Genomic DNA, 16,104 nt, shown 5'->3' on the forward strand with positions numbered 1-16,104 from the left:
TCTGAAAATTAGGGTACTTCTACCACCTGTGGGTACCTATTCAGAGCAGAAACATTGCAGCATTGGTAGGCAGCTGTGAAGGCAGAGTCTGGGGAGTAGTTTGGGGTCCAGCTTGAAGAAGGTCCCATTGCTTCTATGGTATTTGTCTCAGTAATGCATAATAACGTCAATCTAATTATGAGAAAACGTCAGATAAGTCCAAATTACCAGTCATTCTGCAAAAGATCCAACTGGTGTTCCTCAGGAGTGTCAAGGTGTCATAAAAGACAAGGGGAGGCTGAGGAACTGTCACAGAGAAGAGGAGACTGAGGAGCTATAACAGCTGAATGCAATATGACATTCTGGATTGGTCCTGAAATAGAAAAAGAACATTTGTAGAAGAACCAGAGAAATCCAAATAAAGTCTGCAATTTAGTTACTACTTGTTACTAGTAATGTAGCATTGTTAACTTACTGACTTTGATGATTGTACTGTGATTATCTTGAGATGTTGACATGAAAGGAACGATGGTGAAGTAGACCGGAAGTTTCCACTATTTTTTTTTAAGATTGTATTCATTTATTTGAGAGAGAGCATGAGCAGGGAGAGGGCCTGAGGGAGAGAGACAGAATCTCAAGCCTACTCTGTGCTGAGCATGGAGCCCAACATGGGGCTCGATCTCCCAACCCTGATACCACAACCTGAACTGAAATCAAGAGTTGGACACTTAACCAACTCAGCCATCCAGGCACCCTAGAAACTTTCCACTATTTTTGCCCCTTTTCTGTAAATCCAAAATTCTTTCACAATAGAAATTGAAAAAGTACTTTTATTTGGTAATGTGTGGACATTCTGCAATAGCTGAGCATTACAAAATCTTGACTTAGCCGACCTCTTCAGCACATATCCCCCTGCACATACTTCTGTTTTCTGGCTATATTAAATCATTTGTTGTTGTTAATTAGCTCCTTTGGGGAGATAGAGGAGAGTAATACAGTTTTTGTATGTATTACAAAATATTATAACCAGTGTAATAAATAGCTGTATACACCTCATTTTAGAACACTTCATTTTTAAAAAAATATTTTTATTTATTTATTTGAGAGAGAGAATGAGAGAGAGAGAGCATGAGAGGGGGGAGGGTCAGAGGGAGAAGCAGACTCCCTGCCGAGCAGGGAGCCTGATGTGGGACTCGATCCCGGGACTCCAGGATCATGACCTGAGCCGAAGGCAGTTGCTTAACCAACTGAGCCACCCAGGCGTCCCAGAACACTTCATTTTAAGAAATATAGCAAGGCAGTGAAGACCCACTGTGTTTCCTTTCTTTGTGTTATTCTGCCCCTTCATCTCCTACTGCCACCACCAAACTGCTACCACTTGGAGATAATCAGTGGAATTTGCTATTTAAGAATCCTATTTTGTTATTTTGCATTTTTCCAAACTTGACATAAATTACACTCTGTGATATCATATCTAGAACTTGCTGGTTTTTTTGCTTCACATGTATGTCTAATTCATTCTTTTTCATCACTACGTAGATTTCCACTGTATGAATACCCAGTATTTATTCAGTCTCCTGCTGGCAAGCATATTGAGAATGTTTTTTTATTTATGGTTGTTGATTTTTAAAAGTATTTTCTGAGACCAAAATTGAGACCAAAATTACTGTTTCTGAACTCCAGTAACACTATCCACATCTTTTAACTCAGTATTTGTGACCTTTCCATATGAGTATTTTTCTTTTCTCTTACATCAGATGGAAAGCTTCTTGACGATCTGTTTCCCCAAGGTGAACATTATTGGGATAATAAGTATCTAATTTTGTTGAATAAGTAAGTAAATACTTACGTGAATTAAACACTGTCTACATACAGATCTTGGGCATATTTGTGTTTATTCCCTTAGTTGTTACATGTTGTTGCCTCCTGGAGCTTTTTCTCTGTTAGAAAGATTTATACAATGTGGGAATCTGGCCACTGAGGTGGAAATATAGGGCATAAATAAAGCCTAAAACTTTAACTTGAGAAGTTAAAAGCTAAGATTGCGGACAACACAGGTACGTGGTTTTTTTGTGTGTATATGTGTTTAACATCCTAGGGAAACTTCGACAAAGTTAGTAATAATTTTACCTGCATTTGGTAACTTATTGTATGACAGAACTCTTTTGTGCATCATTCTTGTTAGAAAGCTTACTATTGGGGCACCTGGGTGGCTCAGTCGTTAAGCGTCTGCCTTTGGCTCAGGTCATGATCCCAGAGTCCTGGGATCAAGCCCCGCTCAGCCAGGAGCCTGCTTCTCCCTCTCCCGCTCCCCCTGCTTGTGTTCCCTCTCTAGCTGTCTCTCTCTCTCTGTCAAGTAGATAAATAAAATCTTAAAAAAAAAAAGTTTACTATTTGCCTTTGATCATTTTGAATTTGTACCCAGAATTAGTTTTGCTGAAATTAGTTTTTTCCTCCAAGACTGTTTTATTCTCAATATGCTTGCCAGCAGGAGAATAGATAAATACTGGGTATTCGTACATTGTTGCTCTTACTCTGCAAAAGCACTTAACAGGTTTCACAGCTCTGGTGCCCATCTTGTTGGATTTCTGTAGCCGCTTTGGCAGAGATAGGCAGGGCTAGTATCATCCATATTTTACAGGTTAGGAACAGTGGAAAGGAAGCTGAGGGAGTTTGAAGGACTTGCTCAGGGTCGCAGAACAGAACCAGAAAGCAGATCTTTCAACCTAGTCCTGGCTCTGTCTGGACATTAGTTTCAGTGCTTAAAATAATTGAAAGTATTAATCAAGATGTTATTGCTTCACGAGAATTTTAACAGGTAATTCAGTAACATAGTGCCCACTTGACAGTTTATCATAGTAGTATGGGGAGTTTCTCATCAGTGTTACTGGTAGATTAGTAACTGCCTTTTTACTGCCTCTTTGTTGGAAGGGTTCACAAAAAGCTTAAACCAAACATGGCAAAAGAGCATGTTGTGACTGGTGTGTATTTTAATGGAAAGAAAAATCTTACAAGTAAAACTGAAAGGAAGGTGTGACACAATCTCAAGTTAAAATATCTGAGAAGACAAATGGCCTTTTGGTAGCTTGAGACCTACAGATGAATTAAAAAAAACCTCTCGGCATATAGACTGAGGAAGTTGGTCACTCAAATTGTAATTTTAAAAAATGCAGAAGCAGTATACTTAGAATATTGTCTTCATGTCAAAAATGCACCTTCGTGCTTGAAAATGATAAAAAATTACAATCGATCCTTACAACTGTTCTGTTCATCTTTATTGATCAGGTGCAAGAAAGATAAATCACAGCCCAAATAAGATTATAGTAAATGTTAGCATCGTAGGGGACTCTAGGTTGATAGAGAGCCATTCATCATCTCAAATGGTGACCTGTCCACTGCTCCAGCCACCCTGAGTCTGCTGTCTAATCACATACCTATTGATTTTATCTACATCCAACAAACCTGGATGTGACTGTCATTGGGCAACCCAGATTGTTAAATGCAAAGGGGTCACTGATGTGAAGAGGATTTCATTTTCATTTTCTCCTCAACCAACAATGATTTATTAAAAAATAAACTACCCCAAGTCATGCTTGTGAAACCTGAGTGATTAGGGATTGAAGGTGCACAATAGACCACTGTATTGTGTAGTGTTCTTTTGTACTGGGACACATTTTGCAGGATATTTCATTGAGTCTAAAGGTTCCTGGGGTCATTTAGGCTACCCCCTGCAGTAAGACAGGTTTCAAAGTAGCCAGCCAGAATAGACAGTTTTAAATTTTTCTGCCTCAGGAAAGGCATTACCTTCCTATTACAACTTGATTTATGTTCATTTATGTAATAGTGGAAACATTTTTTTTTTTTTGGTGTAAAAATTACCTAAATCCGTCCTCTGTTCTTACTGATTAATTTGTTATAAATGTTGATGCTCTTGCGGTCATATGGAGGTGATAGAACACATTCTACTCCATAAAGAATCCATCTCAAGGACAAAAATACCGTGTTAAAAAAAAATGAACCTTGAATATCCTAGGTAGAACATTGGAATAGTAGGCAAAATATGTTAAGAATCTTCTCATGGGATCAAATAATGATGCATTTTAACCATGAAAGTTTATTTTAATTATAACTTGTATGCCAGCAGACATACTGTTATTTAAATGGACACCTTTACATGCATTTTTAGAAGTTGCTATGCTACTTTTGGAAGAAATCTTTGTCCTTTTGCTTGAATGGCTGAACAAAGATTTTATGTATTTTTTGTCATTGTAAGCGCTGCACACATTTTGTCCTCTTGGACAGTGAAAACTCTACTATCAATCTTTGTCCACAGAGCTCAGAATTCTACAAAGTCACCACTGAACAATATCAGAAAGCTGCTGAAGAGGTGGAAGCAAAGTTCAAGTAAGTTTTTAACACTATATTATAATTATTTACTGTTCTTGACAAGATGCAAGTATAACTTTATTGCTTTTTGCACAAAAGATAGTTTGTTGTGTAGCCCTCTGGAATTCTTGGAAGTGTGTTTGGGCAGTTGAGGCGTATCCACGTTATCTGCCATTAGTGGAATTCAAACACAAGGAAAGAACCTTTGATGAAAGCTTGTTTGCAACTCAATTTTATGAAGTTAAGGGAAAATTGAAAGCAGTGGTAATAGAATTTTCATTTGGAATCATACTACATAAGATAGGATGCCCTTGATTATGAAGGTGATATGAAATTGCTGTTAATAACAGAAACATAGAGACCATTCCCTTTTATGTAATAAAATGACGGGCATGTCCAAATTTGAGTATCCACTCTTCTCCTGTTTAAGCTGTTTTCATTTCTTCACATGTACCTTGAAAGCATTTAAATCACAGACTTTACCTTGCCCTTGATTATGAAGGTGATGTTGAATCGCTGCCTCTGTTAATCCTTGGAATGTTTAAATGAATGTTCTGTAGTTGATGGATCAACGTGTCCATGACCCATAGCCCTGTACTTTCCCTTTGCTGCCAGTTCTCAGGCTAAGTAAGAAGACGTCATTCAGAATTTTCCTGAGAGTATAAATAGCTCTAATGTGTAACCCCTGTTATAGCACATGTGCAAATTAGTGAAGCAAAAAAAGGTGCTGTGACAGGTTTTGTTGAAAGATTGCACTGGGCTCTGACCTCCTTCTTGGTGCATGTTTATAAGCATTTGATAAAATGATTAAACCTAAGGTATAATGTTACTACTTTTTGCTGTGGTACAATTTGTGTGGTAATGGATATTAGTGTTCTTTTAATGTTGATGTTTTAAAAAGATGATTTTTTTTTTTTTAATTTAAAGATGGTTTGAGGTATATTTAAACAGACCTCCAGTCTTTGTTAGTGAATTCTCTTTTTAGGGGCAGCAGGGAAAGACCTTCTGAGAATGGGCCACAGATCTCACTCTTAAAGGTTGACATGCTATCTTAAGTATTTAGATATAAAATTGGATATGGACTTGATTTTTTTTTTTTTAAAGATTTTTATTTATTTATTTATTTATTTATTTGAGAGAGAGAAACAGCATGAGAGGGGAGAGGGTCTGAGGGAGAAGCAGGCTCCCCGCTGAGCTGGGAGCCCGATGTGGGACTCGATCCCAGGACTCCGGGATCATGACCTGAGCCGAAGGCAGTCGCTTAACCAACTGAGCCACCCAGGCGCCCCTGGACTTGATTTTAAAAGGTGCTCTACATACATAATTTTTAAGTTATATGTTTATCTTTCTCCCTAATGATAAAGTAACATTCGTTAACTTTTTTGTCTTTGTACCATGAGAATTTTTGACTAGGTACCCTGGGTATTTCTTCATGGTAAGAGGACAGCTATTCAAATAACTAAATTTTAAGGTAAATCAAAGGAGGTCAGTTCTGACTAGAATGATCTGTGAAGTTCTCCTAAAGAAGATACTAATTTAGTTGTGGCTAGGAGAGGAGTACTGAGTAGATGGAAAGGAAAAGTATTCAGAAGGAAAATCATGCTCTCTAGTTGGTGGGTGAGAAATTAGTTCAGATCAGTGGTTTGACTCAGAGGGATTCTAGTGCAAGACAAAGTTGGAAAGGTCAGTAGGGGTCATCGTTAACTATTGGGCTAAAAAGTTGGTCTTCATTTAGCAAGAAGTTTTTGGAAGGTCTTTGACCAGGTAAATGCCCTGATTTCTGTGCTGCTTGAGTAATAGTAGTCTCTAACAGTGGATGTGAGGCATTTGATTTGGAGGCATGAGGAACAGTTAGCCTGTAAGCGACAGAGAAAAGAAAGAGATGGGTGCAAACAAGTCATTGGAAGATTAGGTAGGAATTAGCGAATGACTGGTGTGTTCGTTGGCTAGGGCTGCCTAACAAAGTCCTGCAGACCGAGTGGTCTAACAGAGATTGATTTTCTCGCAGTTCTGGAGGCTGGCCATCTGCGATCAGGGCACCAGCAGGGTTGGCTTCCCCTGAGGCCACTCTGCTTGGCTTGCAGGAGGCCGTCTTCTCCCTGTGTCTTCACAATGTCTGCCTCTCTGCATCTGCGTCTTAATCTCCTTTTCTTAGGAATCCCATTGGATTAGGGCTCACCCTGATGACTTCATTTTAATTTAATTATCTCTTTGAGAGCCCTTTGTCCAAATACACTTTCTGATACCGGTCATTAGGTCTTCAACATATGAATTTGGGAGAGGGGGAGCCCAATTCAGCCCATAACACCTGGATAGAAGGGCCGGGGAGAAACAGAAATAGAGGGTTAGCAGATTGGAAAATTGGTGGAAGCTGGATTTTTACAGTTAAGTCTGGTTTGAGATGAAAAGAATCACTCTTCTGAAAGCCGTGCACCTGCCATGTCATTCAACCTGGGCTAGCCTGCTGGCAAATGAGAGGGTACATGGAACTCAAAACTAAAGGTCCTGCTGACTTACTTTCTCCAAGACAACATGGCTCGGTAGGTTAGACTTCGTTTTAATCAGAGCCTCAGCAGCTTCATTCTCTCTTACCTTTAGAAGATATTATTCTTTATTAATTCTGCTCTCACCTGGTGTAGTAGAGAATTTGGCCTTTCCCAAAGAGAGGTCTAGTCTTTATACTCATCTTCTGGGAGAGGTAACCTCTCACCCCTTGGAATTTCCTGAGTGATGAAAGTGTCTCATTAGTCATGATGGGCCCTTTGGGCCATGTGGTATCAGCCCAGCCTCCAGGGAAGTGGTACTGGAGACTGAATTCAGCCACATGGGCAGCTTGTCAAACAAACCCATATACCAGTGAAACCCTGGACACTGGAATTTGGGTAGGCTTCCTCAGTTGATAATACTCTGTGCGTATTATCACAGGTTGCTGCCAGGAGAGTAGAACATCTTGAGGACAGTGGAAACTTTGCATCTGGAACTCTCCCAGACTCAGTCCTATATATCTCTTCATTTGTCTGGTTCTCCGTATTATTTCCCATAATAAGCCATAACTGTGAGTTTAATGGCTTTCTGTGAGTTCTGTGAGTCCTTTTGGTGAATTATTAAAGGTTAGAGTGGTTTTGGGAACCCTTTAACCTGGCAGATGATGTCAGGGTGAGGACAGTCTTGGGGACTCTGCCCTCAGAATTTGCAGTTTGACTAAGTGTAGTACAAACAAAACTCCAGGTTTTTACATACTATGAGGGAGTTTTAAGAGCTAGCTTTTCAAGAGAGTGGCTTTCATTATATTATTATTTTTTTCAGTACTATCTGCTAGACTGAGCTTCCTAGAATATTGTATTTTTGATTTGTAGTGAGGTTCTTAGCTTCACACCTAGGGAGTAATAGTGCCTTGGCTCTAAGAGATACTTACCATCTTTTTTTTTTAAAGATTTTATTTATTTATTTGAGAGAGAGAGAGTGAGAGAGAGCATGAGAGGGGAGAGGGTCAGAGGGAGAAGCAGACTCCCCACTGAGCGGGGAGCCCGATGTGGGACTCGATCCCGGGACTCCAGGATCACGACCTGAGCCGAAGGCAGTTGCTTAACCAACTGAGCCACCCAGGCGCCCCAGATACTTACCATCTTTGAAGGCCCTGAAATTACTCAGTGGAACTTTGTTTCTCCTTACAGATTTGGCCATCCCAGGTAATCATGGCAGCTTTAATCTTTTGCAAGGCAGTATACTATATCCTTTTCCTTTCATGACAGAGCTGATCTCAGCAGTCCCCCTTAGACAACAGGCTCAGAAGGACTTTGAGGAGGATTTAATTAATTTTATCTGATGGAAGATTTCATTTGGATGCATCTTGGTTACAGGAGATGGAAGCTTTTTATTTTTTTATTTTTTTTTAAGATTTTATTTATTTATTTGACAGAGAGAGCGAGAGAGCACAAGCAGGGAGAACAGTAGAGGGAGAGGGAGAAGCAGGCTTCCCCGCCAAGCAGGGAGCCCGATGTGGGGCTCGATCCTAGGACCCTGAGATCATGACCTGAGCCGAAGGCAGACACCCGAAGATGGAAGCTTTTTAAATTGCAGTTTCAAGGGCAATATTATACACCTTATGGGGGTCACACAAAATGATTGTAAAGAGAAAGAAAGCTAAGAGCACTTGAAGCCACACATGATAAACACCAGTCACATCGATGCATCTTGCCAGGATAGCTAATGGAATTATTTTAGGGATGCTTAAATATTAACTCACACTTTAGGCCTTCAGTTTATAGTTTTGGCAGGAAACCATTAAAACACTTTAGATTTAATGGCATTTTTCCCCCTATTTAATCAACACATCATTCATTCAGAGAGCTCCTCTGTGACATGCCCTCTGAGTTCTGAATATACAGCTATGAGGAAACAGGTAGGATCTTACCAGTATGGAACTCGGGAGTCGATCAGAGAGCAGGAGGAAGACAGAATTTTAAAATAAAGAGCTTTTGAAAAATCCCAAGGTAGTTCTATTATCATGGGATAATTGTGTCCCTAATAAGTTATTAAAAATATTATTTATGTTTTTTTCAGTAGGAATTAAACAGTTTGGAAATTAAGAATGTATGCTGCTTATTTTCCTGCAAGAACTTTTACCCCACAATAGCTTTAACGTTTTAGCTGTAAAACCCAAATCCCTTAGCAGATCCAGCAATTTTTTACATCTAGCTTTTATTCAAAAGATAACCTTAACTTTTCCCAGTCCAACTAGAAACAATCACTGTTAGCAGTTCCAATTGCTTTCATCACTCTGGTGTTATCTGTTAAATAGAGCAATTTATGGTGCTGGTTCTTAGTTTCAAGATGCTGGTACCATGTCATGTAGAGAAGTATTCCCTGTGTTAACCCTTATTCTTCACCTGATAGGTAATTAATTAAACAAAATACTATATTAAATGTTGCATTGATGGTACTTAGCACAGGTCTAGCACAAGATAAATGCTCTGAATATTTGATTTTATTGTTATATATATTGTGATGATATTATTTTATTATGATGTCCAACTCAAGGTATATGACTGTGCACCATAGGAGAAATTTCTGTATTTGTTTCCAGACAAAATCTACCTGATGTTAAACCCCTCTCTGAAAACAAACAAAAAAACAATAGAAAGAGTTCTTATCCTCTGGGAGCTCTCAGCCCAACCAAAGACAAGGGATGAAGCTGTGGGGACGGGGAGGGTGCGGTGAGGGATGTGGCAGAGAACAGCGAGAGGGCTGCAGGGGCTCTATCTCTTGATCACTGTCAGAATCAGACCTCCTTGGGTGGATTAGATCCTGTGTACCACATCTGCAAAAAGGAAGCATTATTACCAGTGTATTTTGTACATATGAGGTTTTTTTAAATAAAAAAACAAATGTTAAGCACATATCAAAGAAATATAGAATATTCTGAAGGCAATGGAAACCTTGTGAAGACAATACAATATCAAATAAATGAAAAGCATTTTAAAGACAATTGATATTTCTTTCCCATGCTGTCGTAGATAACAAAGTGGACCGTTTCCACCTTCCCTAAAGGAGAAAGTATGAATGTGGGAAGTGACATAGGTCTGTTGAAAATGTTTTTGGACTCCTTTCGTTAAAGGTGTAACATCTCAGCTTGGCTTCAGTTTTGTTGGAAGATGAAGCACTTGTAAAGGAGTATGATTCTGTGAGATTGTACATGAATACTAGTAATACTCCTTTGTGTGCTCTACTTTAGAAGGGTTTTCACTTTTATCCTTGAACGAAGTTGTTGAAACCTGACTTACAAATTTAGGCTCATGGAAGAAGCCTGGGTTATCCTTACAAGGTATTAAAAGATTAGTTACCCTGTGGAAGAAGTTTAGGTGATTTTAGAGTATCTGAGGAATGCTATGCAAAACTCTTAGAGATAAAATGGATTTTGTAAGTATTACCTTATATTCAAAGTTTTCTTCAATGTAAAATGCTTTAACTTTAAAATGTTTTTGGTTTTATTAGGTTTTTCACTTTGACTGATGTAGGGGTGGAAAAGTTTTCCCTTCGTCTAGGATCTTTGGCTGGTCAAATAATTAAATTGATTTAAAACCAATTAACAGGAGAAAACAACTCCAAGTGTAGTAATGTGTATACATGAGAGAGACCTGGAGTAAGTGAGTAACTCTCCAAAATGGCCAGAACCATCACCTTAAATAGCACCTTCAGCAAAAGACAAAAGATTTCGGAGATACAGAATCAGTTATGGGAGCACAGTAAACAAGGGTAAGGTTGTTATGCAGACCTAAGTCATCCTCTTCTCCGCTGATGAGAGTTTCTAGAGGTTGAGTCATCCTCTCTTCCTGATACCGCAAGAGAGACGCCCCTGCAAATGGAGGATTTCTTTAGACATGTCAGTGTCTCCTGCAAAAGGGTCACTTCTCTTTGGTTTGCAGAGCTTCTCACGTGTTGGCAGTTTCTTAAAAATCATCAACCAAAAATAATCCTTATGCCAGAGAGACATGTCTTAGGGTGGCAAATTCTGCTCCTCTGCACCAGCAGTCCTGTTTTGTTTCTTTTGGGTGGATGATTTTAATAGCTATACTGGAAATGAATTAGTGAAGCTGAGGATTACATGCCGGTGGTATCAGCAGGTGTTTCTCGTGTTCTCTGTAATTACACATGGGATCATGGACAGTTTTAAGCAACAGTGTTTAAAGATCCTGCTTAATTGGCTGTAAAATAATTAAATAAGGTTTTGACTGGCAAATTTATAATTCTGTTAGATGAGTAAGCCAGTGTGCCTGAATGTCAGTGTGACTTCAATTTGGAAATATTAGATTAATAGAACTAATTGTACTGCAGGTACAAAGTTTACCCTGATTAATAGTCTTAAAACTTTTCTAGAAGTGTAGCCAAGTGAATTTATGTTACTTACCTCTTACTTTTAATTAAAACTTATTTCAAAAGTTTGAGCTGTTCAGTTTTGCTGTGCTTCCCTTTCTCTTTGGTTTCTCCAAAGTGGAGTTCCAGCAATTTTTCGGTGACTCCAGCTGCCTTATTGAATAGCTGGCCTTATCAAAAGGCTTAAAATTATATACTGTTGTACATGTATTTGTATCTGCAGCTGACAGGTACCCTGCACATCGTCTCTAACACTTACTGATGTCTGTTTATAACCTACTTTAGTGCTGCGTGAATGGCTCTGATAGACCAAATGTACATGATAAATGTTTTATCTCTGATTCTCATGGATCAATTTCTAAATGATCAAATGGTTTATCTCAGTAAGACACTAATTCACATTGATCAAATTCTAAATGACCAAGTTGACTTGGCTTCTGCTAAACACAAATTGTATTAAAACAACATTACTTGAACATGCTGTCTTTTCTAATGCAGGAGTTATGTTACCAGCAGTTACATTATAACTAGAGTTATTGTATTATAAAGATGTCTCCTTCATAATGAAAAGTTTACACAAGAAGAAAAGAATGTGATATTGCAGGAAGAACAGGGCTTTGAGCAAGGATTTGGGCTTTTACTAACTAATTAAATTCTGCATTTGTATTGGGTCCTCCTTCCCCTTTTTTTAATTTGAAAGGCTGTGAGCAGGGAGCATCGCAGCTGCACTGGTGACATTTTATTCCCTAGGGTCCTCAGAGCCAAGTAACATCTTGATTATTCAGTAAGAGATTTAGTAACTGAAGAGGCAAAATTCTAGATAAAGTCAATATACCTGTACCCTTTGTGTATAAACTTGGTTTCAATAGGTTTTAAGGTTATTTATTGTTTTTTAAAAAACATCAGCTCCCCTGTGTCAACTGGCAGGGTGTCTCAAACCCTCTGGAGTTTGTCAGTGTTGCTGGCAGAGGATTTCCATTCTGAAATTGAGAAACAATGTTTATGAGCTGAAGAATATACTTTGTATATGAAGCTAATGGCAAATACACATTTGGCTGAAACATAGTCTTGGTTGTTTAGAACAACTAATTCCTCGGGCAGGTTATTTATTACATCTTTGGCTTGTCTCTTCCATCTGTAAAATGTAAATTATAACCGCCACTCTCTTTAGGGCATCCAAGCTGAGAAGGTTTAAAAGTTAAAAAAGAAAGAAAAAAAGAAAGTTGTCATTGAGCCTCATCTAAAAATGGTTGTAAACGGTGGTTTTACTCAGTTCTAAAGGTGCTGGCTGCCATTTTAAGTATGTTCTGGATTGTGTGGCAGCCCTTCGGTACTTCCTCAGGGGATATGTACAGGACAGTCTGCCACCTGTCAAGTTATGAGTCTGTCTCCCTTTTCATCCCCCACATCCCACCCACCTCCAACCACAAATTAGTTCCAAGTAAAGTGAGATCTGTTTTGGAATACACCAGTATTTGACAACATTTCATATGATAGGCATTTAAAATTGGTTAGATTCGTAAAGAAATCTTAGGTGATTAATGCTTTTTTAAATTCCTTTAAGATTGGAGCCCTTCTAATCAGATCTAAGTTACTTAGTTTCTTTTTGTTCCTTGGTTTGGATCTCTATATTGAATCTATACACTATCTTCTGAGGGAACAGAAGTAAATGGCAAGAAACATTAACACCACGTGGGAGTAAGCTTTTTGTCTGCACTTTTTGTCTGCTTCCTAAACTGTCCCTCACAGCGTTCCACTCAATCCAGAAGTGTCTGCAGAAAGGGGCGGGGCAGGGTGGCAAAGTTGATTGGAATACAGGGCAGGTGCGCGAGTGTAAACCACAGATAGTATGGTCTGTTTCACAAAAAGGACACAAACTGCAGTCATCACATGAACATCTGCACTTGTTCACAAGGTCAAGAGACGGTTGCTGCAGCCACTTCCTCCTCACGTCAATGTCAACATAAGTATGTAAAGGAACTGCGAGTGGTGACAGAAGCTGCCAAAGGTCCAGTCCGATTAGCTCCATCCTATCCGGGACCCAGAACTCTTGTCTCTGTCCAAGCTGTGGCAGTCAGGATTGGTTTGCTTTGCTCTGGGCATCTTCTTTACTTTAACCTATTTATGTGTTACATGTAAATGATCCTAACCAGTCTTGTTGTAGCCCTTAGGTTTGTGGCCATAAGATCCTGAATTCATGATTTGTTCCACGTGAGATAACAAATTGTTCTGTTTTCCCCTACAAGAACATTAGCATTGAACTTTCTTTCTTAATCAATACAATCCATTAAGAATCTAGCATAGCCTACATGGTTATATGAAACATTAATTACACACTGTTAGATAAATGGAGGTTCTGCCAGAATGATAGCTTGTTTCTTTCCTTGTATCATAGTATTTAAAATGAGAACATTTGGACTTCTAGAGTACATGGTATTTTGGAATCTGTCTACTGATCCTTGCTTATTTGAGTCATTAACTAACGGTATAGCTCATAGTTCCCAAAAGCTATTTCTAACTGGAAGTAGGAAATCTTTTCTTTCCTCTTGCTCATTCTGACTCGAGTTCCTTTACATTTTAAAGATCCAGTAGAAAATAATTTTTGATTTTCCTTTGATGTTTTCAGAGATAAGAAAAAGTTATTTTGCTTTTTGAGTGCCACTCAGCTGCAGGTAGAGAGAAGCTTGTAAGGAGGGTCAATTAGAGTTAATTATTGTCTGACAAACCTACCATATTTTAAAATGTCCAGGAAGAGTTCTAGGTTGTAGATTTTTAATTCTTAAAGTCTTGAGCATGGTTAAAAATTGCATCGTAGTCATTATCTGCACATAAAAATGATAGCTGTCAGGATGGTCTGTGGAAGTTGTATAGGCTTGGCCATATTGTAAGATCCAATTACGTTTTATCGCTCTACAGTTTGGTAAGCCTATTCCAAATACTATCAGGCCTTCCTGCCTCCAACCAGATAATTATAGATGTCTGTGGTTGCCCTTTCACCATGCATGGGATAAAACCATGGTAGTAAGATTGAAAGCAGAACTTCTAGGATAATTGCACTTAAACATACATTTCCATAGCACATTTGAAATTATAATTTATCATGAGATGTCTCATGGTTTCAGTCTATTAAGGATTCCCATTGCTGGCTCTTTTGAATTTTCTTAAGACATAAGCAAACAAAATACGGAAGTTGGTAACTTAGTCCTTACTATAATTTAAAACTTCTCTTCATCTAAAGACACCATTAAGAAAATTTATAAAATGGGTGAATGATTTGAACAGACACTTCGAAGGAAGATATAAGGATGGCCATTAGCACATGAAAAGTGCTAATAACATCATTAGTTATTAGGAAAATGTGAATTTAAAATGTTGGAATGCTGAAAACCGGAAGGACTGACAGTCCTAATTGTTTGACAGGATGTGGAGAAGCCAGAATTTTCATCCTTTGCTGGTGGAGTTCTAAAATGGCAGCCACTTTGGAAAAAGTTTGGCAATTTCTTATAAATTTAAACATACATTTGCTCTATGACTCAGCAATTCTAGTCCTAGGTATTTATCCCAAAGGAAATAAAATATACATTCACAAAAAGATTTGTACACATATGTTCACATCAGGTTTATTCATAGTAGTCAAAACTAGAAACAACCCAAATGGTCCAGAGAATGGATAAACCAATTGTGGTATATTCATACAGTGGAATAGAATACTCTTCAGGAGTTTAAAAAAAAAAGAAAAAGAAAAAAAAACAAACTATTGATACATGTAATAACATGGAAGAATCTGAGAAACATGTTAAGCAAAAAGAAGCCAAACACAAAACAATACTGTGTGCTTCCATTTGTTTGATTCTATATATGAAGTGCAAAAATAGGAAAAATTCATCTGTACTGACAGAAATCAGAACAGTTGATGGGGAGGGAAGGCAATTTGATTGGAAAGGGACACGGACTTTCTGAGGCACTGGGAGTATTTGTTTTCTAGATCATAGTTATACAGACATAAACAATTTTTACAATATGAACAATTAAGATAGGTGCTTTTTAAAAAAATGCTAATTATACTTTAAGCACCCTAAATTCATTGTTAATTAATTTTACCTAGGGAAAAAAAAATGCCCAAAATATTAGGAGTGCCCAACTTCTAACTATAATTTGTCGGAGGTAAAATAAGTTTCTTCAATTTAATCCGTCTTGAGAAACTTACAATTATTAATTTTATCCATAATCGTATTTTTTCATCATTCAATATATTTCAATGCTATAGAAATATAGAAGTAAACCTTGCTATATTTTATTTATTTATTTTCTTAAGAATCAGTCTGTTTTCCTCCTTACTAAGTTACATTTGCCTCTCATATACTCTCTTCCTCATTAGCCGAGAGTCTTGTAGATGGACCTGGTTACGTTTTGAAAGTTATTTTTGATAAAGGGGTTTTGAAGGCAGTATTTATAAATGAAACATTTATACAGTAACACTGGTACTTTTTAATATAATAATCCTAGGCAGCAGTTTGTTCCTACTATGTATTACATCCTGGCAAAATGCTTCAGAACTTGTAAAAGCTTGCATCTTGGCCCTTCCCTACATGTTGAAACGAAAGCACACATGTTCCCATGTTCAAGTGTCGCCAAGCATCCCCAACTTGCTCACATGGCTGCCTTAAGCTGTTTTATGTGCTTTCTCATTCAGTGGCCAACAGTTAAATTGCCGTGTTCCTTTTGTGAGTGTGTACGTCTAAATGCTGGTAATCAGCTGCGTCCCTTGCAAATTGATAGATGCGCTCATTAAGGGGAGCTCTTGCTCTTGGCGCCACTCAAAAGTCACCTCAGCTACTGTTTCTGGATGAAGCTGGCAAGAAATAC

The 16,104-nt window shown here is 38.2% G+C and overlaps 1 protein-coding gene across 5 annotated transcripts in view; it reads left to right on the plus strand.

Annotated features, from left to right (window-relative positions):
- CHCHD3 (coiled-coil-helix-coiled-coil-helix domain containing 3) overlaps nt 1–16,104 on the plus strand; it is a 261,763-nt gene that overhangs the window by 205,797 nt on the left and 39,862 nt on the right. For all 5 annotated transcript variants that reach the window (XM_081800074.1, XM_081800075.1, XM_081800073.1 and 2 more), the window contains one exon: nt 4,313–4,383. In XM_081800074.1, coding sequence (XP_081656200.1) covers nt 4,313–4,383 — 71 coding nt within the window. The remainder of the gene's footprint in view (nt 1–4,312; nt 4,384–16,104) is intronic.

The sequence above is a fragment of the Leptonychotes weddellii genome, chromosome 12 (assembly GCF_054177405.1).
Source record: "Leptonychotes weddellii isolate Sample4059 chromosome 12, ASM5417740v2, whole genome shotgun sequence".
In the NCBI taxonomy this organism is placed as follows: domain Eukaryota; kingdom Metazoa; phylum Chordata; class Mammalia; order Carnivora; family Phocidae; genus Leptonychotes; species Leptonychotes weddellii.